The 25871-nt window shown below is 40.6% G+C and overlaps 1 protein-coding gene across 1 annotated transcript in view; it reads left to right on the forward strand.

The window, feature by feature from the left end:
• Positions 1-25871, forward strand: part of LOC309543913 (bifunctional heparan sulfate N-deacetylase/N-sulfotransferase 3-like) — a 392778-nt gene that overhangs the window by 361951 nt on the left and 4956 nt on the right. The window contains exon 13 of the mRNA XM_082243003.1: positions 1143-1245. Within this exon, the coding sequence (XP_082099129.1) occupies positions 1143-1245 (103 nt within the window). The remainder of the gene's footprint in view (positions 1-1142; positions 1246-25871) is intronic.

Genomic DNA, 25871 nt, shown 5'->3' on the forward strand with positions numbered 1-25871 from the left:
TTTTTAGCAGAGACCCTAGGGAATAAAATGGCGGTTGTTACAACTTTTTTTTGTCACACGGTATTTCCGCAGCAATTATATTTTTTTGGAAAAACAAAAAAACGATTTCATGAATAAAAAAATAAAAATAAAACACTATAGTTAGCCCAATTTTTTGTATAATGTGAAAGATGATGTTACACTGAGTAAATAGATACCTAACATGTCATGCTTTAAAATTGCGCACACTCGTGGAATGGCGCCAAACTTAGGTACTTAAAAATTTCCATAAGCGACGCTTTAAATTTTTTTACAGGTTACCAGTTTAGAGTTACAGAGGAGGTCTTGGGCTAGAATTGTTCCTCCACTGTAACATTCGTGACGATACCTCACATGTGTGATTTGAACGCCGTTTACATATGTGGGCGCAATGAATGTATACTTTCATATCTGCGTGTGATTTTTTTATTGTTTATTTTATATTTATTTTCCTATTTTTACATTTTCCTTTAAATAAAAAAAGTTTTAATCACTTTTATTCTTATTACAAGGAATGTAAACATCCCTTGCAATAAGAATGGGGCATGACAGGTCCTCTTTATGGAGATATGTAGGGTCTATAAGTCCCCACATCTCTCCTCTATGCAGGAAAGACTAAAGTAAAAAACAAATAACCTCAGCCTTTCCAGCCGAGATCTCGCCAGTATTTACAACTGCCGGGCCTGACGTGACATCATAACGTTGTGCCCGTGCCTCCGAGAGTCAAAGAGACTGCTGGGGACCATCTGGTCCACGGTATTCTCTATGGGGAACTTCCACCGCCGGCGAATTCCTTCTCCAGCTTGCTGATTGCAGGTGCAAGCCAGTATAAGCACTGGATGGTGGCGGGAGGGAGGGAGGTCCCCTCCCTCTGCCTGTAAGAATGATCAAGCAGCTGAACCTCCACTATGATTGTTTTTATGGTGAAGGGAATCGCCGACTGCAAAAAATTATATCTGAATGATGTCTGCAGCTGCAGGGATCATTCAGATATCCCCACTCAAAGTCCAGGACGTCATATGATGTCCTTGGGCTGGAAGTGGTTAAGAGGGTTGTAATGGCCAGCTGACAATATATGTATAACAGGGAATCCATTTTGATCCAATTTTTTTTTTTTATTTTAGGTTTGATTCACATAAAGGTTTTTGGTGTCAGCTATTGGAGGAGGGGAAAACAAAATGTCTGGGAAAAAGCAAAGGTAGAAAATATCCTCCAATGGATGCAGAGGTGAGTATTTCTTTATCATAAAATACATTTGACCTAATTTTGTCCTTAAATGAAGAGCCTTCTAGGAGATAACGTAATAACAAACTAGTTGCTTAATTTTCAGGTGACAAACATAAATATATAGTGTAAGTACAGTCATTTTTTTCTGGGAACTCGCTTTTTAGGACGTATGTCACAATAAATATGTTATTTTTGTTTCAGACAGAGAAGGGCTAGAACTCCTGCAGGCTTTTTTAAGGCTATTTAGGGCTGCATTAGAAAGATTTAACCTCACTTCTTGCTCTGCTAACATTTTACCAGGCAGGAATTAAAGTGGTTCTTCACTCTATGAACAAAAAATAATGTAGCTGCTAAAAGGACACCTACCTGTCCAAGGCTCCAGTGCCATTCTCACCTGGGCCGGTCATTCACTGGTCACTGGTTTTTAAGTCCCCTGTGCCAGCATGTTAACTGTGGGTAGCCAACTGTGACTCATTGTGGCTTCACAGCTGGCTGTCCACACTGCTTTTTCGAAGGGGCCCACAGCCTTCTGGAACCTGTGATGTGTCCCACAAAGCTGTGGGCAGGGAAGGGGTAAGAGAACTTCCAGTGGATTAGTTAAAGCAATACGACCAGAAGTGGGAGCAGATACCTATCAAAAACAGGTACCCGCTTCTCCCTCCCAAAAAAAAAACTGTGAAAAAGTTGTAGGATGTTGTAGCATTTTTTAGCATTTTTTTTTTTTTTGGTAGAGAAGGGGAATTTGATAGATAGGATATTTCATCGCCTTCTGAAATCCATTTCCTGTTTCCTCAAGATACCTTATACAGATTTACACTTTTCTTACACTTTTTATTGCTGTCAGTGTCTTGTAGACATTAATATTTAAAGTAAATTTACCCATCCATCCATGTTTCAATGCTTTATTTTGCTTAAAAATCACATTGAAAAATACCCCCTAGCAGAGGCGTAACTTGAACCTTCAGGGCCCCGGTGCAAGAAACTATGAAGGGCCCCCCAGACCCTTGGCAGCCTGGGGCTCTTCCCACTGATGCTGGGGCCCTTAACTCTCATTGCGGGGCCCTTTATTACGGTCCCGCAGCGGGACCCTTTCATAAGTTCTGCAGTGGGCCCCCTTCCTGCCATCTTAGGGCTTCCCCATGGTGGTGGAATGCCAGAGCCCGGTCACAAGTGTGACCTTTGCGATCCTGGAAGTTCACTCACTGCTGTCAGTAGTTTTTATTTTTTGGTATTTTAATTGTATTATTTTTTATCATTTTATTTTATTTTTTTTACAATGTCACTGACTATGACTCTGTCCGTTCAGAAAAGGAAGGAGCTGGTAAATCACATATTTACCGACCCCCTTCCTGGTTCTCTATTGTGACACATCCCCTGAAGCAGCCAGCAGGAGACAGGAGGGAGAACAGAGGGGGGGGGGCAGCACAGTGGGGGGGGGGCAGGGGAGCACACAGGGGCCCAGAGACAGCAGAACACAAGTGAACTGAATAGGAGGAGTGGCGGGGGCAGCATACAGAGGAATCAATCTCCTCCATTTTCCTCCTGCAACTACAGGAGGAAAAAGAAGGACAGTGATTTCTCTACATGCTGCCCCTCCTATCCAGGTGTACAGGGGAGCCACACAGGCCCCCTGGAGCATGGGGCCCGGTTGCAATTGCAACCCCTGCAACCCCTGTAGTTACACCCCTGCCCCCTAGCATTTCTAGTCATGGCCATCGTGGGCTTATTCATGTACCATTTGTAGCTTTTACTTTCTGGACGCCATTCGCTTTTAGCTCAGGCATTCAGGCAAGAGGGTGTACTTAGCTAAGAAAACCCCTCCTCATCTCCTAAAGACTCCTGGGATGTATGACATCATTTGCCTAGGTCTTAAAATTAGGACTTAACTGAAGAAATGTAAAAAAAAAAAATGTAAAACAAGTAAATATGATATACTTTCCTATCTATCTACTAATGCTATCAACAAAGGGATTAAAATTAGTTTATGTTGATTAAGAGAGTAAAGTTCTGCTTTAAGTGTTACATTACAGGATAGATTGACCCAACAGATGTTCCTGCTAATGGTAGATAATTACTGGCTGTAATACCCCTCATCTTATATTTATGAGAGACAATATTGGTAAGATCTAAGCATTTTTCTTATTTTTGGACAGAGTGGAGATAGATAGTGCTGTATGTGCCCCCTTTAGGAAGATGCACCCTCTCTATTTGTCCTGTTTACCATTATCATTAAAAATGAAAGTAAAAATAAATCTCAAATTTTGGGTTCTCCCCAGGAATCTTCCAAATCTTCCAAAGGGAAAATTAGTTATAATGACCTGGTTGTCCCCAAGAAATTTGCTTAATTTGTAGGGATTTCTTCTCACTCCCTGTTTTGGCTATGGGACAGGAAGTGAAGATAAATCTCCCCAATGAGACATAGATAACAAAAAATAAAATGAAAAAAAAAAAAGTTTTTGCCTATAGTTCTACTTTAAAGCAATCTGGCAAGCAAAATTTATGTTTTGTTTCTTTAAATAAAATGTCCCTCTGTTTAAACCCTTATTAACCCTCAGTATACTCTATTCAGCCTTAATTAACTCTTTATGTCTTGTCTTTCTCTATTCAATTATTATTTTCCTTTTTTTTTGTTTGTTTCTATTCTATTAACCATTAAGGCTCCATGTACACGGGACGTTGTTAAAAGTCCCTTGAATGCTGTATTTTTTTTTTTTTTAGGACATTTAAAACGTCCGTCGTGTCGTGTTTGCACCCACGTTTAGCGGGCGTTTGCGGGTGTTTGCGTTTAAAACCGTTCCTAGAGGTAAAAAAAAAATCATTCCCCTTTAAAATGGAAGAACGCGAGCGCCAAACGTGGGTCATCGCGTTTGGTCGCGTTCGGTCACGCTCGGGCACGTTTTTGCGTTTGAAACGCCGGGAAACACACGTTCGAACGCAAATAATTGAGTTTCTAGTCTGCCCACTTGCCACAGCCATTATGAAGGGTCTTGCTTTTATTGTTAGATTGTTAACAAAGATTTCTTTAAGAAGAACATATCAAGAGGATTGGAAGCCCTCCTTCACCAAGAATGGTGAACCTCTGCAGCTGGAGAGACGAAAGCTCTGAACAGTATTAACAGTATTAAAGTGTTAGGGGCCTAAATATATATATAAGCAGTGATTTAGCCTATCAGTGCTAATTCTAGGATTCATTTTCAAATTTACATTGAAGATTTGGACTGTACCAAGCCTGAAACAAAATGCTTTTGGGAGAAAGGGAACAAAAGCTGGTTTTGCCTTTTCACTGCTTCTGCTATTGCCTGAGCAATCATAGGTTGGCTGCTAATGCCACCAAATGTCATCTTTTGAATTCAAGCTGTGGTTGAATTATTAAAGGAAGTAGCTATTATAGTTTTTTTGCCTCATTATTTTGTTAGGCAGAACTGCCAGGAGCTTCCCAAACTGTTGTGCACAATTGTGCATCATTTGCTGCTCTTTAGCTCTTGGAGTCAGGTTCATATTCCTATACAGAAATTCTGAGTTTTGGAAGTTTGTGAATTAGGAAAAAAGTTCAGTTGAACCAAAACTGATCAAACTTTTGTTGTGGAGGCTGACTTATTTTTGAAAATGCTAGTTGCTTAGCTAAGGTTAACACTCGGGAATTAACATTTTTTAAGTCAGACATCCTTATCTGCATACCTGCTCTGTGACTCAGAGTATTGACTCAAAAGGGTAGCATGACACCCAAGAGATGTGGTATTTGCAGATTGAAAAATCAATAATTGTGGCCTCCATGTTTTTTTTCTGAAAAAGTTTTTTTCAACTAGTTCAAGACTTTGGACATGCTTCACCCTCCCCCCCCCCCCCAAAAAAAAAAAAAAACCCAAAAAACTCATCATAGTACACAGGATGTGTGTAGCACGTCCAGTCCTTTTTGCTTTGCTGGCAGGACCCATTCACCCATTACATAGCAATTCTAGGCTCTAAATAATCAAAGCCAGAGTTACTGTGTATGCAGAGCAGCCCTTGCAGATTGGAAATAGAAAGATACAAAGTAAGAGCACTTTCACACTGTCATGGTGCATTCTTTCAGCATCGTGGATGCAGCGTAGCTTACCCTTGTGTTTGAAGAGGGTTAGTTCTACTTTCCCATAGAGTTATAATGTGTCCCGCGTGTTTGGTACATTCTCTGAAAACAGAATAAAGATGCAGCATGCAGGAGTTTCGGTGTGCTTTCAGAAAGTGCACCAAACACACAGAACACAATACAACTCTATGGGAAAGGGCAGCTAACCAACTCCAAACAAGCGGGTAAGCTACGTTGCACCTGCCGTGCTAAAAGAATACTCTGTGGCAGTGTGAAAGGGCTCTAACATTGTTACTTTTGTTTCTATTCTGTTCATTCATCTGCAGATTAGAGGAGTGAACTTTGATCTGCAGATGATGTCAGTTAAAGTACAACTAAAGGCAAAACTTTTTTCTTATTTTTGGACAGAGTGGAGATAGATAGTGCTGTCTGTGCCCCCTTTAGGAAGATGCACCCTCTCTATTTGTCCTGTTTACCATTATCATTAAAAATGAAAGTAAAAATAAATCTCAAATTTTGGGTTCTCCCCAGGAATCTTCCAAATCTTCCAAAGGGAAAATTAGTTATAATGACCTGGTTGTCCCCAAGAAATTTGCTTAATTTGTAGGGATTTCTTCTCACTCCCCGTTTTGGCTATGGGACAGGAAGTGAAGATAAATCTCCCCAATGAGACATAGATAACAAAAAATAAAATGAAAAAAAAAAAAGTTTTTGCCTATAGTTCTTCTTTAACCGGTTGCCGACCGCCGCACGACTATATACTGCGGCGGTCAGCCCCGGCCAGGCAGAGTGACGTATCGGTACGTCACTCGCCTGTCACTGACTTGCGAGCCTATCACGCTCGTTCACAGGCAAGTCAGTGCGTGTGACCGGCGGACTCGATGTCCGCCAGTCACACTGCGATCGCTCCTGTGAAGGGAGAAAGACAGAGCAGCTTGTGTAAACAAGCTGCCTGTCAGTTCTCCCTGTGTAAAAGTGAAGATCTGTCCGTTCTACTATGTAGAACGGTTGATCTTTGCTTTTACACCAATAGGAATGTCCCTACACAGTAGAAAGCACGCCCCTAGGACACACTTAACCCCTCCCTGTCCAATAAAGTTAACCCCTTCCCTGCCAGTGTCATTTTTGCAGTAACAGTGCATATGTATAGCACTGATTACTGCAGTAATGTCACTGGTAACCCCAAAAGTGTCAAAAATGTCAGTCAAGGGTCCGATCTGTCCGCCGCAATGTCGCAGTACCGAAAAAAAAATCGCAGATCGCCGCCATTACGCGTTAAAAAAAAAAACACCAAAAATGACAAAAATCTTTCTCTTTGTTAGTAAACGCGATAACTTTTGCGCAAACCAATCAAAATACGCTTTTTGCGATTTTTTTTTACCAAACATAGGTAGCATAAAACAAATTGGCCGAAAAATGTTAAAAAATTTTGATTTTTACTTTTTTTTTTGGGGAATTTCATATAAAAAAATGTGAAAAATATTGTTATTTTTGCAAAATTTACGCTCTTTTTTTGTTTATAGCGCGTGATCAAAAAATCGCACAGGTGATCAAATACCACCAAAAGAAAGCTCTGTTTGTGGGAAAAAAAGGACGTCAAATTCGTTTAGGTATAGTGTCGCACGACCGCGCAATTGTCCGTTAAAGTCACGCAGTAAAAAATCGCAAAAAAACCCCTGGTCCTTTAGCAGCCAAATCCTCCGGGGCTTAAGTGGTTAAAGCAATCTGGCAAGCAAAATTTATGTTTTGTTTCTTTAAATAAAATATCCCTCTGTTTAAACCCTTATTAACCCTCAGTATACTCTATTCAGCCTTAATTAACTCTTTATGTCTTGTCTTTCTCTATTCAATTATTATTTTCCTTTTTTTTTTGTTTGTTTCTATTCTATTAACCATTAAGGCTCCATGTACACGGGACGTTGTTAAAAGTCCCTTGAATGCTGGATTTTTTTTTTTTAGGACATTTAAAACGTCCGTCGTGTCGTGTTTGCACCCACGTTTAGCGGGCGTTTGCGGGTGTTTGCGTTTAAAACCGTTCCTAGAGGTAAAAAAAAATCATTCCCCTTTAAAATGGAAGAACGCGAGCGCCAAACGTGGGTCATCGCGTTTGGTCGCGTTCGGTCACGCTCGGGCACGTTTTTGCGTTTGAAACGCCGGGAAACACACGTTCGAACGCAAATAATTGTGTTCCAAAAAACGTCCCTGAACTCAACTGCCTGCAAATGACTGTAAATGACCATGTGTACATGGACAGATAAGATAAAATGTAGATGGGTTCAGGGGCTTCTAAAAAAAAACGCCCAACTGCTCCTACGGCCATTTACAATGTCCCGTGTACATGGAGCCTAATATTCAAACTTTTTTGTTTCTGATGGTTTTGTTTATTAATATTTTTACACATTTAACATAAATTTACATATTTCATGTTTAAAAAACATTCAAAAGTTGAAGAAAAAAAAAAAAACCTTATTTAATTTGTAAATAACTTTTCAGTGCTTTGCACCAGAATCATAATTGTATTGCTATTATTTGTTTGTTTCTATTCTATTAACCATTAATATTCATACTTTGTTTTTGATGGTTTTGTTTATTAATATTTTTACACATATAACATAAATTTACATATTTCATGTTTAAAAAACGTTCAAAAGTTGAAAAAAAAAAAAAAAAACCTTAATTCATTTGTAAATAACTTTTCAATGCTTTGTACCAGAATCATAATTTTATTGCTATTATAAACAGGACAAATTACAGTACACAATATACACATTTACCTGCATTAACCACTTTAATACAGGGCACTTCCCTCCCTTCCCGCCCAGGCCAATTTTCCCCTTTTAGCGCTGTTGCATTTTGAATGACAATTGCGCGGTCATGCAACACTGTACCTACACCAAATTTATGTCATTTTCCCCCCACAAATAGAGCTTTCTTTTGGTGGTATTTGATCACCTCTGGGTTTATTCCTTTTTGCTAAACAAATAAAAAAAGACCGAAAAGTTTGAAAAAAAAAAAAGTTTTTTTGTTTATGTTATACAATTTTGTAAATAAATACGTTTTTTCCTGCACTGATGAGCACTGATGAGACTGCACTGACAGGCACTGATGAGGAGGCACTGATGGGGTGGCACTGATGGGGTGGATCTGATAGGCGGCACTGATAGGCAGCACTGATATGCGGCACTGATAGGCACTGATATGTGGCACTGATAGGTAGCACTGATATGCAGCATTGGTGGGCACTGATAGGCGGCACTGATAGGCGGCATTGATGGACACTGATAGGTGGCACTGATGGGCACTGATAGGTGGCACTGACAGGCACTAATGGGCACGGATAGGCGGCACTGGTGGGCACTGATGGGCACTGATGGGCGGCACTGACAGGCGGCACTGATGGGCACTAATCGGCACTGATAGGCAGCACCGGTGGGCAATAATGGGCACTGGTGGGCGACACTAAAGGATGGCAATGATGGGCACTTGTGGGCAGCACTGATAGGGAGGGCACTGGTGGGCAGCACTGATGGGGAGGGCAATGGGGGGCTCCCTGAGCCCTGATTGCCATCCCTGGTGGCCATAGTGGGCATCCCTGGGGTCATAGTGGGCATCCCTGGGGTCATAGTGGGCATCCCTGGTGGATCTAGTGGCATCCCCCCCCCCAAGGGTCTGCACTGGTAATCAATGATCTGATTACCAGTGCCGACCCCCCCCCCTGTCAGGGGAGCCGCCGATCGGCGCTCCTTTACTCGTGCCTGTCAGGCACGAACTAAGGAAACCCGATCAACGGCTGTTCCTATTTACTATGTGACCAGCCGTGATTGGACACGGCTGATCACATGGTAAAGAGCCTCCATCAGAGGCTCTTTACCGAGATCGGAGATGCAGGGTGTCAGACTGACACCTCGCATCACCGATCGCAGCTTTGCGCGCCCCCGGGGGGCGCCCAGAGCTGTGTTATCCTGCCGCCGTCATATGACGTCCGGTCAGGATAACACAAACACATTCCCGCCGTCATTTTGTAATAGGGCGGGCGGGGAGTGGTTAAAGTAATTGTAAAGTCTTGTTTTTTTTTTTTTTATAACAAACATGTTATGCTTCCCTCCTCTGTGCAGTTGGTTTTGCACAGAGTGGTCCGGATCCTCCTCTTCTTGGGTCCCTCTTCTGTGCTCCTGGCCCCTCCCTCCTGTTGAGTGCCCCCACAGCAAGTAGCTTGCTATGGGGGTCCCGAGCTGAGTGACAGCTCCCTGTGTCCATTCAGACATGGAACTGCAACCAGGCCTTGCCCCCTCTCTCTCCTGATTGGCTGAATGACTTTGATTGACATCAGTGGGAGCCAATCGCACCGCGCTGCTGTCTCAGCCACTGAGGAGGAGAATCCTGGGCAGCTGAGACACTCCTGCAACATCTCTGGATAAAGATGGGCTCAGGTAAGTATTAGGGGGGCTGCTGTACACAGAAGTTTTTTTTGTCCTAATGCATAGAATGCATTAAGATAAAAAAAAAACTTTTGCCTTTACAATACCTTTTACTCTATTTATTTTTGAACTAATACTGGTCAAACAAAAGAAAAAGTAAATTTTGTTACGTTTTAATGTCTAAGGATTGCAAAAAAATTACTTTTGCAACATAATATCACAAAAAGAAACCCTTGTTTGTCCTTTAGAAATAAATACATGTATTACCTTCTTATCGTAATGACAAAGTTGTTGCTGAATAAACAGGTCCATAGCAGATTTGTAAAAATTGCTCTGGTCCATAGGGGGTAAACAAATATGAGAGGGACAGTGGTTAAAGATAAATTCCAGGTAAGAATATTTTATATGTAGTTACATTTTTCCTACATGGACCAATGTATCTATGTATATAGCTCTATATCTATGTGCATAAGCATTCCCTGACATCACGCTCCTTACCTCGACCAATCAGAAAACACTTTGCATTAATTCAGAAAATGCAAAGCATTCTGTGAATGGCAGGAAAGAAGTAGCAGAACAGGGTGCTAAAGTAATACCAAACAATTACAGCTTTATTCACAAGCAGCACACATACATTTAAATAATCACCAATCTGCCAGACTGTAGGGGCACAGTATAGGGGCATCAAGACACAGGGAAGTTGAAGGCATTATGTGTACACAAGGCATAAATGTGAGACACCAGGGTGCCTCACATTATTGCCTTATGTACACAATACTTGGCGTTTTGGCTCCCTGGTGTCTCAGGCTGCTGCATACTCAGTGGTTGCCTTATGTACACACAGGGGTTGATTTATCAAAACTGGTGAGTGTAAGGTCTGGTTTAGTTCTACATAGAAACCAATCAGCTTCCAGGTTTTTTTTGTCCAAGTTTAATTGAACAAGCTGAAGTTAGAAGTGGATTGCCTACCATGCACAGCTGTACCAGATTTTATACACTCTAGTTTTAGTAAACTAACCCCATTGTCCCTTCAGCTGCCATGTGTTTTGATGTTTCCTATACTCTGCCCCTACAGTTTGATGGATTGGTGATTATTTAAATGTAAGTTTTCTGCTTTGTAATAAAGTTCTAATTGGTTGAAATTAACCTCCGCGCCCTGTTCTTCTACTTCTTTCCTCCTCACGGTGATCCTACCCTGATGTATGACAGGAGCTGCAGGGGTAAGCCATGCTATCATCTCTCATTCATTCTTATAATCCATTCATCCATCCATCCTTCTCTTCACATTGCTGCTTCCACCACAGACTTTGTACTCATATGGACAAGCTTCCTCCACACATCCTAGAGGAGTGCTGTGTGTACTATGGGGTTGATTTACTAAAGGCAAATAGACTGCTCAATTTGCAAAGTGCAGTTGCACTCTACAAGTGCAGTTGCTCCAAAGCTTAGTAAATGAGGTACAAATTCACTTTGCAAGGGATACCCAAGTGCAAGAAAAAAAAAAAAAAGCATTTTTGCTTGCACATGATTGGATGATGGAAGTAAGCAGAGCTTCTGCTTATTTACTAAGCTCTGGAGCAACTGCACTTTGCAGAGTGCACAGTCAATTTGCCTTTATTTATTTTATTTATTTCAGGTACTTATATAGCGCTGTCAATTTACACAGCGCTTTACATATACATTTTACATTCACATCAGTCCCTGCCCTCAAGGAGTGTACAATCTAAGGTCCCTTACTCACATTCATACATACTAGGGCCAATTTAGACAGGAGCCAATTAACCTACCAGCATGTCTTTGGAGTCTGGGAGGAAACTGGAGTACCTGGATAGAACATGCAAACTCCAGGCAGGTAGTGTTGTGGTTGGGATTTGAACCAATGACACTTTTGCTGCTAGGCGAAGGGGCTAACCACTACACCACTGTGCTGCTCCAAAAAATTCCGAGCTTCCTCCCACGCGGACCAAATGGAAGTAGTGGCAGTTGAAGGGTTAATTGCTTTATTAGCCCAGTGACAAACGCTCTAAGCCTGCTGGCACCTAGACTGTGGTCCCGCAAGTTGAAAAATCTTTGTGTAGGGTGCAGCTGAGAGTGGCATTGTAACATAGGTGACAGTGCGGTGTAAGATTGGCTGGACAGGGATCTGATACCCGCGTATGTTTACTGTTTACCTGATACTGTTCAGTAAATCAAGTACCAAGTACCAAGTATGCAGAAAATCAGTAAATCAACCTAAATGTACACATTTTATTTTTGTTAATTCTCTGAATGGCACCCATGTTGAGTGGCCGACCTCTTTTAGAATGCAGCAGGCCAGCTGTTCAGAACGGGAACCAGAAGCTATCTGGGATCAGTGGAGTAGCTGTGTCTACTTCAGTGATTTCCAGTTTCCAGGGGCATCACCCAGATATAGTATATACATAGCTGCAATATGTAAAAAAAAGTGAGAACTATAAATCTCCCACAAATACAGCGCTCAAACTTCAGCTAAAACAATGCTGCAAAACATATAATACAAAATAGCAAAATAAAGCACTACAAAATAAACAGTGTTGTCACTTGTGCTTCACCACAAATGTTGTGGGAAATTTCCAGTTCTCAGTTTTTGACATATTGACATTTGAGTGGGGTTATTAGTATACAGCTGCTATAATGGATTTGCACAGTGGGGTTGTTATTTCTAACATAGCGCAGAAGACTATTGTATTTATTTATATATATAGCTGCATTGGTCCAAGCTGGTTTAATGTAGTTATGTATAAGATATACATAAAATAAAATGCAATGCTCTTTTTCCTCTTTATTTTAATCATTTGTTTTCTACCTTACCTCTTTCACCTTATTATATACAAGTTATTTTGCATAAGATGCCTTACATTTCCCGAAGTTTATGCTGCAGAGTTTGCTTCTGCTTATCATTAAAACTTTCTGGAACATAAAATCCCAAGCTAAGCATACAAATCAACAGCAGCAATCTATCATAGCAATACAAAAGTGTAATGAGTAAACATAATTTAATCTACTGTCAGCAAGCATGATTATCCCAGTATGTGAGTCTCATAGACAGGTTTTAACAAAAAAATCAAGACAAAAACATTCACAGAAAAATTATAAACTTTCCGCAGAAGCAGCAGTGTCTGGTGATATATCAACAAAGACAAACGTTTGAAAGATTTTCTTTTTTTTTTCCTGAAATATTACATTGGTAGAAGCATACTGTAAATTTGACAGTAAGAGCCAGAAGCTGTATGATTCTCACTTGGAATTGAAATTCTCGCTTGTATTTTCACCTTATCTATCATTTTTAAAATAGCGGTAGCAACTATTAACACAAAATCATCACCAGACATTGCATTCAGTTTTATACCCCAGAAGCACTGTAAGTGAAACGTGTTAAAAAAGAAATAGAGTAATAAGTGCAAATTGGATATTATTGGAAATGATAGTATCACAGACATGAAAGAAGCCCTGTCTTATGCATGGGTTGCCATTGCTGATCTCTCTCAGAAAATGCTAGTTTCCTGGTGTTTCCACTGATACTTCAGCTTCATTACAATGTTGACCTGAAACATGTATGCAGAACAGGGATTATCACTTCAATCTAGCATTATTTTCTGTATATTTAGTTCTTGATACAATTGCCAGACAACTAGCATTTTCCTAAGAAGGTCAGTATAAGAAATATGTATATATACCTCTTGAAAAAAATAAATGTTTTGCCTATAAGGTTCTATATTATCTATAGTGATATTAATGTAGTGCCCCCCTGACCCACGGCATCAGGGAGGGCTGACATTTCACCTCAGGGTGCTGGTTCTTAGGCATGGTGGGTGTGGACATTTGTAGAAAAGATGGGCGTCAGTCACTTTTAGAATGCAAAGAGTGAGTTTATTGCTCATAACAGAAGAAAAATGTGGGAGAGAAGGTTGGGGCACTGGAAAAACTAGGACAAAAGGCAAAAACGAACAGCAGACTCCAAAAACAAACAGCACAGGTGGACAGCAATACAGAACCGGGGCTTGCACCCAATGTTCTGTACCTATGTAGCCACAGCTGTCTCCTATAGAAACAAAACACACAGCCCCGTGTAGGGTTTTCTTGGATTAATTCCCCTTGATGTTTCCACAGCCTCTTCACAGTCCCCAGCTCATGAGGAGTCACCTCTGATACTTAATCTCAGAATGCCACCCTTCCTCGCATGTCCCCAGGCAACAAGAGGTCCTTGCTCTCTGACAGATTCTCTCCCATGGCCCCAGGTAGCAACCAGGCTCTCTCTGGCAGAGCCTCCGAACACATGGCTAGGTCTCAGACTTCAGACCTACCCAGCAGCAACTGTGCCCCACACACTCACCCCAGACTGCAGTATGGGTGGAAGGACCCAGTTCACCTGACTTCCTCAAAATATGTACTCTCTCCCAGAATCCTTAGTAGCAAGAGAAACCCCTAGTTATTGGCTGACAAAAGTATAAATATTCATAATCTTTACTCACTGTAATTCCTCATACTAATGCCAAAGGTAACAGTGCCACCTATTGACATAAGAGAGAAACCACAGCTAAACCAAGCTTAAGTAAAAACCCAAATGATAACAAAGAGTAATAATAATTTTAGATTGCGGATGTCTGTAAATACAGGAATTTTTGTGTTAAGGTGTACTTCTACTTTAAGATAAAAAAAAGTATTGATTTTAGAACCAGTTTAAGGTTTGGTAGACTGCATTGTATTTCATTCTTTTTAGTTTAATACCTCGTTAACTGTATTTCTTTTTAAAATCAGGCAGTGTGAGTACCTGAATTTGAGTTGGTGTTAGTCTATTGCAGTTTCTGTGTAGCAGAGCTCCGAGAGTGCAGAAATAATCAGCACAATGAGCCAGTCAGGTGTGTTGCACTGCATGGTGCATGCTGATATGGGGAAAGAGCAAAGTGACAAACAGATGAACTCTTCATTGTGCTGTCTCTTCCTTCACTGTCTAGTCACTGGGTAGAGGTGGAGAGGAGACGAAAAGTACATGTGAAGCAAAAAGCAATCAGGTCCTCTGCCAGGCAGAACTGTGTTTCTGACAGAACTTTTTTACATTTTAGAACTCGGTGGAAAGAAATAGCATTAATTTGGCAGTTAAAGCAGCCCCCCGTTTATGTAGTTCATGTGTGCCTGGAATGCAACTTGGAAAAGCATTCTCTGATTGGATGAGATGAAGAGGCAGGATGGTGATGTCACGCTCCCCACTTCACCCAATCAGAGAATGCTTTGTATTCACTTAGCTGATGCAAAGCATTCTATGCCAAGTGGCTAACCTCCTGTGTTCAGAAAGCAGCCATGACCAGGAAGCAAGAGGAGATCACTAAAGTAATGGTGTCTAATTCAGTGATTTCCAGCTTCCATTTGCATTGTCCAGGTATGATATATTCTAGACATCGACCGATCATCGGCAAAGCCGATATATCGAGGGCCAATCTGCACTTTCCCCAATATATCGGCCACCAAGATGACCGATATTGCCAATATTTTTGGAAAGTGCTTGTACCGGAGTGATGCCTGCAGCTAGAGGCATCACCCCAGTACCGGCGTCCATAGCCAATGGTCGGCTGTCTTGTAATGACAACCGTTGCGGCTGAGAAGCCACTCAGCTGTCATTACAAGGAGCTGGAAGGGACGTCCCTCCTCCCGCCCCCTTTTGCGGCTCTCCCAGGTCTCCCGTCCCACCGATGCATTCGGCTCTGATCGGTTCCCTATGCAAAAACCGGAAGTGATGTCATGACATCACTTCTGGGTGCTGGCACCAGATTCAAAAAATGACAGCATTCAAAACAAAACAGCCAAACGTGGCATTTTGAATGCTTTTAAGTGCAGAGGAGGGGTTTGGGGTCTTTTAGACCCCCAGATCTCTCCACAAGAGTACCTGTCAAAAAATAAAATAAATAAAAATACATTTTTTTTTAAATGTATGAAAATTTTGGCCAATACCAGCCGATACCGATATGCATTGACCAAAATATCTGTATCGGCAACAAAAAAACAATATCGGTTGATCACTAATATATACATGGTTATTATAGTGGTCCAAGCTGGACCAATGTAACTATGTAAAAATATACCATACTCGGAATTACTCTTTAAATATAAAATGTGATTGGATAGCTTGGCTTGCTGCACTATGTACATCATCTTTACTTTGAAAAAAAAACCCATAAATCTATCCTTTTTTTTTCTAACACAAATTTAATTGTGTTGTAAAAGTACATTAAAATTAGTTTAGTGTGCTACTAATAGACTTTTACCACCACAAATGAGTTTGTGCCACAAAATTATACTTGAATTATAAAATGATTTTGTGCCTAAAAATGTATTGCAAAATAAATTTGTTGTGATAACCTTTTTTTATCTGTAAAGATTTAATCAGTGGATGATTCTGGTGGTGAACTACAACTTTCTCCAAGAATCAGTACACATCAGTAATTACAGTGTCAAGACAACAATTTTATACATTCAGGCATGGAACATATACAGTAGCTTGGTGAGCTATTTTAACACTGAATCCCAAGAAGCTATGATTTTTGAGTGCTCAAAGAAATCTTTTAGTACTTGTGGTAGTGGATGGAAAATCGAAAACAGCTATAGGTCTATCTGAGAGCCATCTCTGCTAAAGACACGACAATTGTAAGTTAAAGAACTGGATTAGGACCAAGCAGACAGGTAAACACTCTTAGCGCCCCCCCCCCCCCCCCATTCCACATCGATTAAAACAGAACACTTTTTTTTTACTTATCTTAGCCCTTCTGAAAATAATTTAGTGCATGGACAGACTTCAAGTAACAAAATAGGAATCTGAATGCAACTCAGGACCTTCAAATACCTGCAATTATCTTTCTTAAATTCCCCAAGACCCAATCCAGCCTCCCACAACCCAGTGAGGAGCTTAAAGAACCAGTCAAGATTTAATGAAAAAATCCTTGCTATTCTTTGCTATTCTAGCTGTCAGCCGGAAGCAGAAGGTGCCATTACACACTATATCTAGGCTGTCACTTCAGTAATACTGGAACAGCTGGTGTGACTGCAGGAAGGGAGAAGATGAGACACTCTTCTACTAGCAATGTTGGAGGTTGCAGACAACATAAGTGGTAGCCCTAATCTAAGGAAGGGAGGGGGGATGAGAAATCACCCTCCCCAAACAGGATATTGTGCTAAACCTGTCAATAAATAGGAGAACCAGAACCTTAACGAAGTAGAAGATTGGGATAATTAAGTTGGCAGTGCCTCCACCCAGGACAGGGCCTCTGTGAACAGAGGGGATTCCCCTCCTGGGAAATTAACCAGTAATCTAATCAAAGTAATTGTGAGAAGATGAACTACTGCAGTCAGCATATAATATTAGCCATAAGTATATACCATAAATGCACACCAGTATGGAAATAATATGAGCTTTATATAATAAAAGATAAATAAAAGTACATACATCCAAGGTACAAGCAGGTATTATCAGCAAGGGACCCAATGAGAGCACTGGTGGAATTGTACACTTATACCCTGGGATATATATACAGTAGTTAATGATAAAGGTATAGTACCTCGCTTAGGATGATTGCAATGTGGTGTCTGTCTTGGTGCTGAAGACCTGAAGACAAGATCAGTGATGATGGGGTGTACTCCAACTGTTGTCCAACAGGCCTGAAACGCAGCTTCTCACCAGCAGTGACCATGATGTGATACTGGAATTTAGAGTTAGCCTATCTACTCTGAATTTTAGTCCCCTGGTAGCTTCCAATCTTCTATGCAGCCAGACCTCTAACTACCTTGTGCTTAATAAGGCTCTAGCCTATGCTGGCTACTGGGCCCTAAAATAAAACTAGCTATAGAATTCCAGACCAGAAGGGACATGGTTAACTAGAATAACAGGAGTTGCATATAAACACTATTGCAATGAACAGGTTCACCTTTCCAACACACAGCAAGATGATCAACTAACTTGAACAGCACATGTAGGATAACAGCATGGGAACAGATATATGTCTGCCAACAATAGTCTTTAAATATATATATATATATATATATATATATATATATACATACAGTATAGACACCCAAAAGCTATGGACAACAATAGTAAATTATTTAACATAGAAACCAATTGGAAACCCCTGATAATCCCTGCTACTGGCTTTGATAAATACCAGCTCCTTCCTAGTAGGGCATGTGGTCTCATACCCTCTTTCTCTATTTACTTCCTTCCTCTGGGGTCTCTAACCCAGCCACACAGAGACACGCAGTGATGTACATAAATAACTCTGTGACATTATTCAGCACAACCACTTACAAATACAGACAGTAGAGGTCAGCAATTCTCTACAGTGGCATAAAAAAAGTTACAGGCAGAGGAACAGGGGCAGATCCTTTTGACACTGCAGGGCCCTTGATGTCCATCTACCTAGTGGGTTTTTTGGTTGTACAAAGTTATAGCTGTATATAGCAGGGATCCATAAAAAGAAAGAAAACATTACTGAACCCCCTGGATATTCCAAAAGGCCACTGCTAAGTTTTTTTTATTTTTAAAATAATAGCTAACTGAACTACAGTGCATCCGGAAAGTATTCACAGCGCTTCACTTTTTCCACATTTTATTATGTTACAGCCTCATTCCAAAATGGATTAAATTTTTTTTCCCTCAAAATTCTACATACAATACCCCATAATGACAATGAAAAAGAAGTTTGTTTGAAATCTTTGCAAATTTATTAAAAATAAAAAAGCAAAAAAAATCACATGTACATAAATGTACATAAGTATTTACAGTCTTTGCCGTGACACTCAAAATTCAGCTCAGGTGCATCCTGTTTCCACTGATCATCCTTGAGCTGCTTCTACAACTTGATTGGAGTCCACCTGTGGTAAATGTAGTTGATTGGACATCATTTGGAAAGGCACACAACTGTCTATATAAGGTCCCACAATTAACAGTGCATGTCAGAGCACAAACCAGGCCATGAAGTCTAAAGGGATTGTCTGTAGACCTCTGAAACAAGATTGCACCGAGGCACAGATCTAGGGAAGGGTACAGAACAATTTCTGCAGCACTGAAGGTCCCAATGAGCACAGTGGCCCCCCATCATCTGTAAATGGAAGAAGTTTGGAACCACCAGGGCTCTTCCTAGTGTGAGCCGCCCGGCCAAACTGAGCGATAAGGGGAGAAGGGCCTTAGAGAGGTAACCAAGAACCCGATGGTCACCCTGACAGAGCTTCAGCATTTCTCTGTAGAGAGAAGAACCTTCCATAATAACAATCCTCTCTGCAGCACTCCACCAATCAGGCCTGTATGGTAGAGTGGCCAGACAGAAGCCACTCCTCAGTAAAAAGCACATGACAACTCGCCTGGAGTTTGCCAAAAGGCACCTGAAGGACTCTCAGACTATGTGAAGCTAAATTTTCAGGTCTTATAAAACACACATTGAACTCTTTGGCCTAAATAGCAAGTGGCATGTCTAAAGGAAACCAGGCACCGCTTATCACCTGGCCAATACATTCCTACAGTGAAACATGCTGGTGGCTGCATCATACTGTGCGGATGTTCTTCAGTGGCAGGAAATGGAAGACTAGTCAGGATCAAGGGAAAGATGAATGCAGCAATGTACAGAGACATTCTTCATGAAAACCTGTTCCAGAGTGCCATGGACCTCAGACTGGGGCTAAGGTTCATCTTCCAACAGAACAATGACCTTAAGCACACAGCCAAGATAACAAAGGAGTGGCTACAGGACAACTCTGTGAATGTCCCTGAGTGGCCCAACCAGAGCCCAGACTTGAACCTGATTGAACATCTCTGGAGAGATTTGAAAATTGCAGTGCACTGACGCTCCCTATTGAACCTGATGGAGCTTGACGGGTCCTGCAAAGAAGAATGGGAGAAACTTTCCAAAAATAGGTGTGCTAAGCTTTTAGCATCATACTCAAACAGACTTGAGGCTTTAATTTCAACTTCAACAAAGTATTGAGCAAAGGCTGTGAATACTTATGTGCATGTGATTTTTTTTTTTATTTATTTTGTCAATGATAGGGTATTGTTTGTAGAATTTTGAGAAAAATAATGAATTTAATCCATTTTGAAATAAGGCTGTACTATAACAACTTGTGGAAGAAGTGAAGCTCTGTGAATACTTTCCGGACGCACTGTACAGTCTGAATGTTTCCATAGAATTCCAGTAGAGATATCTACGATAGGGGCACCTGCTGATTTTTTTCCAAATGATTTGCTATGTGTAATCTGCATGGCATTATAAAGCACTGAAACAGCACAGAGCTTAAATAAAAATGTAAGAAAAAAAGGTAGCGCTAAAAAGTCAATACGCGCAGTGTAACAACCGTACACCATGCACGTATACAGTATTACTGTGTAATCATCACAAATCAATTGTGTAATACAAATAAACCAAACAGTGAATCACCTAAATAGCACAGGAATATTAAACCGTCAAAATTATAATATAATTTGATAACAAAATTGTGCAAAATTTGAAAGCAAAAAGACATTTCACAGAAGAATAAGTGTCCATAAAGTGAAATATAAGAGTAGATAAAGTTACCTGACGAACTCTGCCACCAAACACCAACACTTAGCATACGCCTCTTATCAGATAGTGTGCACCACAAATTATAATGGTCACATAGGCATGTGTTAATCCGGCATCTGTAATGGGCAATGGCTGCTCGGCGGCGGCTCCAAATAGGTCAGGGATAAGAAAAATAAACAAGCATAGTAAAGCCCGTATGGATATGAATCCTTTTTTATTTAGATTAAAAAGAAGTAACTTCAAACACTTGTAAACAAGCAAGTACATGTAAGATTCCAGCTGACTATCGGCTCGTGTAGAGGAAAAGTTGTGGGTTCCGGCTTGGCATACGCAATGTCATCAAAACAGGCCAATCGTAAGGCGTTTCGTCATCGGTGACATCTTCCAAAGGTGGGCTGAACGTCAGGCATCACGCATCATCAGATTAAATAGTGTTTTACAGTCTTACACCACAACCGAACACCGTACCAACCACAACCACTGACTGGTACAACAGTAAATTCTCCTCGCCTGTGCATACTGCGCATTTCCAGCTTAAATTTACTGGTGTACCAGTCAGTAGTTGGCGCGGTGTTTGGCTGTGGTTGTACGTACTTGCTTGTTTACAAGTGTTTTAAGGTGCTTTTTTTTTTAAATCTATATAAAAGGAATGCACATCCATACGGGCTTCACTATACATGTTTATTTTTTTATCCCTGACCTAGTTATAGGGTTAACACATGCCTATATGACCATTATAATTTGTAGTCCACGCTATCTGGAAAGAGGGGTATGCTAAGTGCCGGTGCTTGATGGTGGAGTTCTGCAGTTAACTTTATCAACTCTTCTTTTTCACTTTATGGACACTTATTCATCTTTGAAAGGTCTTTTTGCTTTCAAATTTTGCACAATTGTTTTATCAATTATATTATTTTTTTGACGGTTTAATATTCTTGTGATATTCAAGTGATTCACTGTTTGACTTATTTGTATTACACAATTGATTTATGATGATTCCAAGTAATTATGTATACATGCATGGTATACGGTTGTTACACTGCATATATTGGCTTTTTAGCCCTGATTTTTTTATTTTATATTGTTTACAGCTCTTATCGTAGCTTGTTAAATGGCTGCTTAATTTGTTATCACTTTTTGATCTAGCGCTGATATATTTAGATTTTATTTATTTAATTAAAAGTGGCATAGACGATACCACTGCTTTACAGTAAAGATAACTGGGAGTAGGTGTTGCTGGGCTCTGTAATAGTACTATAGCCTGCTATGGAAATATTTATGCCTATGCACCATTTCTTTTGATGCAGAACCATATGATACTACAACTTATTCTTGTCCAATTCATATTTGAGTGGACTGAGAGTTAAGCATGTAACATCCAGCCATACTTTACTTAATTAGCAAGGAACAGGAGAAGTTTCCAAGCAGCATGGTGTTACAGTAATTGTCTTGTTCTATGTTATTTTCTCAGTGGGTGTTGAAAATCGAGACATTTCTATAATTGCAACTGTATGTTATGTATAATTCTGTCATGACAATTACCTGCCTTACACCAAGCTCCAGGTAATTTCAGACAACTAAATTTTTAATGAAACACTCTCAGCTAAAAAAAATCTCTCTATGAGATCCTGATATTGCCAGCATCTCTCACTTTTTACAATATAAATGGGATTTTTTCTTGTAACATAGGATGAAGCATTTGCTAAATAGCAGTATTTTTGAATTAATAACAGCTGTAATATTCTTTAAAAAAAAAAAAAAAAAAGCTGTCAATGCTGTAAAAAGGTTTCATTTAAGGCTTGTGTACAAGAACACCTGAGATTTATCACATTCCAGCTATAGTGTATTTCAAACAAAAAAATTAAAAATACATTGTGTAAATCTTCACTTCAATTATTCAATAATGGGAAAAGCAAATTCCTGGTTACTTATTTCATCTGCTCATGACTGAATAACTGAAATGAATATTCACACAATTTATAGATTTTAAAGCAGATATATACTTGCCTCTACTCCAGCGATACAATGTCAAGGAGCACCCTCGACACCTGCCAACATCTTCACCAGGTCTTCTTCTGTTTCTGACCATCCAGTATGAGATCATCTTGGTGAACAAGGAGATTTGAATACTTTAATGCAGAACAGACATCCTATTTATGAAGTAACATTCCCCCTTAACTCTTTTAGAAAAGAAGCCCCGATTTTGTTTTAAATTTATTCTTATAGAGTTTACTGAGCCCTATGTTAGGATGCCTGCTCTGAAATATACACGGGAACTATGAAATGTAAAGAACTGAAATTAATGAGGACATTTAAAGATCCAACTGTTTGCAATGAGATATTAAAAATGACATCTTATCAGACTTGTATAAAGTACTCGAAATTTCTACTTGAGTAAAAGTACAAGTGCTCGATCAAAAAATTACTTGAGTAGAAGTGGAAGTGCTCGCAGAAAAAGTTACTTAAGTAGAAGTACTAAAGTATTCAACATTTTTTTTACTTAAGTATTGCAAGTAGTTTTTTCAAAAAATTTGCTACTTAAGTACTAAAAGTAAAAAGTACCAGTAGTTTTGAAAAAAAAATTCTACTCAAGTACTGAAAGTAGAAGTACAAGTACTGTGTTATGTAGTTATTAAAGAAATAAGTCAAAAGTTTGAACATCATATTGTTTTTATTATTTCAAATGATTTATTCAAATGATTAACCTGTGTTTGTTAGTAGTTTCTTGATGCACTTTAAGCGCTGTAGCACCATTTATTTGTTTGTTTCATATTTTCTTTTTATTGGAAAGATTTGGTATAGCAGCTTTTATTATACACAGCCTTTATTTTCGTATGCGCTGATTTATAAATGACATTATACACATTTTTTTGAGCTTTATGCAACCTGCCATCTACTGTTCTGGCAGTGGTAATTTTTTTAAAAGTAACTAGTAACTATGCAGCACAAAAAAAAAATACTTGAGTAGAAGTATCGAAATCATCGAAAAAATGTAGTGAAGTAAAAGTAGAAGTAGGAGAAAAAAATTCTACTCTAGGAAAGTACAGATACCGCATTTCGGTACTTAAGTACAGTACTTAAGTAGTTCTACTTCGTTACTATACATCTCTGCATCTTATGCACAAACAACATTTGGAATTGTGGTGCAAACAAATGCTAATGCACCATCCACAGGAGTTAGCTTCTACCCTCCTAGATAAATGTGAAGATACAGTGTAGTGTAGTGTAGTTCATAAAATGTTCATAAAGAGTTCATAAAAATCCCATAGAAAGAGTATTGCACTTCAGGAGGCAACTCCACCTGAGACAGGACCAAATCTCTGAAATTACAAAAAAGGAACACAAGGGGACACCAGCTAAGTGCAGCATCAATGGGTGTCTTTTCCTTTCCTCTCTTTCCACCTTTGCACCGCCTCTTTATTACTGAGTGTTTTGTGATTGGCTGAGCCCAGGATACCCATCCCCAACCCCGTCTGTTAAATAGAGCTTGCCTGTCTATGATTGTCAATGGTTTGAGAAAGGAGAAAATAAGAGTTCCGAAATGCATCGCTATAGCAACCAGTCCACCCCAGGTGTGACATTCACATCCTGCCTTGTTTCCCACAGTGGCTCTCCCCATTTCCTGGAACACTGGACTTGGTTTCCTCACTGACAACACGCTGTTTGCTGTCACAGGCGGATTCCATTCAACGTGGCATGACTGCGGATAAGCTTTTTGATTTTATATTTCTGTGAGCTTGCATTTGGCCTTTTAATTATAATAAACCCATTGATGCTGCACTTAGCTGGCGCCCTCCTGTGTTCCTTTTTTGTAAATCAAATCCTACTATACTACCTTGATAAATAGGCCTGTTAATAGTTTCATTATTTCCATGTGAGTTATGTGCTAACATACCTAAAATTTCACAGCTAAAAACCATAGAGCTCCATTTTAAAACAGCCTTATCTGTGACCATGCCTACAGCTTTACTGTAAAAATACTGTACCCTTAAAAAAACTAAAATGGCAAATTTATAAAGCACAGTGATATGCTTTACAAATGTGCTTAGTACAATTAACATTAATGTGAGTGGGGACAAAAAAAAGCGGGAGAGCCCAGTCAGGGTGCTCCCGGCTGCATTACCAGTAAAAACTCCATGACAGACCACAGGACCCACACTGTGTCCTACATTTTATTAATGGGCTGTAAAATGTATCCTGCAGTGTGGACTAACATTGCAGTGCAAAGCAGAGAGATATTGGTGATATCAGTTCTCTATTATAAATCGGCTCTGTAGTCTGATTATTAGAGTTGGGCGAACAGTTCAAGCAGAACCAACACCTGAATTTGCAGGGCGCTCGGCGAGATGTTTGCTTGCCGTACAGTCAGTCACTGTCAGAGCCCTGATTGGACAAAGTCATCATGACTTTGCACTATAATGGCTCAGTGCTCATAGTTCCACCCCACAATATAAAAGGTTGCTTCACATCGGAAAATTTTGCAGTGTGTTGTCGGAGATAGATAGAGCAGGGCTCAGTGATAGCTATTGGTGTTCTATAAGTTCTGGAACAGCTGGAGGGCTGCTAGTTTGACACCCCTGGTGTAGTGTGAGTATAGTGTAGTGCAGTGTTTAACAGTATTACATTACATTTAGTGCTGTATACAATGCTCTGTCTTTGGGGCTGGTATAGATTTTAAGGGAAACCCCATGCCAAAATTAAAAAACAATGCGTGGGGTTTGGTATGGTATTTGAGGGGAAACCCTACGCCAACATTTTTAAAAAAAAATGGCATGGGTCCCCCCCCCCCCCAAAATCCATACCAGACACTTCTGAGCATGCAGCGTGGCAGGTTAGAAAAAGAGGGGGGATAAGCGAGCGCCCCCCTGCTGAACCAGGTCTCATGCTCTAAACAATTATGTTATTTAACCACCCCCCATCCGCGCTACAGCCTATATACGGCTGCAGCGCGGACTTGAATTTTCGGGAGGCCGTTTTTAAATGGCCTCCCAGTGACACGCCCCCAGCGCGCTCCCGCGAGCGCGCTGCGGGGAAAATCTGTGTCGGCCGTGTCCCTTGGACACGGCCGATCACAGATCGTGGTAAATGGCCAATCACAGCGGCCATTCACCACGTGATCGGGCCGTCCAATGAGCGATGATCTCATATGTAAACATATGAGATCATCTCTCATCGCCGGCGCTCCTTCCTCACACGGAGCCTGCAGTGTGAGGAAGGAGGGGGAGCCTCACAGCGCCGGGGACACAGGAGAATGTAATCAGGGCACTGATCACCAGTGCCCTGATTACTAAAGGTAAAAATACACACACAGTGCCCCCCCATCAGTGCCCACAGTGCCCGCCATCAGTGCCCCCCATCAATGCCCACAATCAGTGCCCATAGTGCTGCTAGTCAGTGCCCATCAGTGCCTGCTCATCTAGGCACTGATGAGCACTGACTGGCAGCACTATGGGCACTGAGTGTGGGCACTGATAGTGCTGCCCATCAGTGCCGCTCATCAGTGCCACCCGTCAGTGTCCAGTGCCATCCGCCAGTGCCCATCAGTGCCGCCTATCAGTGCCCATCAGTGCCGCCCGTCAGTGCCGC

Source organism: Pelophylax lessonae (genome assembly GCF_965119305.1).
Source record: "Pelophylax lessonae genome assembly, chromosome: 1".
NCBI lineage: Eukaryota > Metazoa > Chordata > Amphibia > Anura > Ranidae > Pelophylax > Pelophylax lessonae.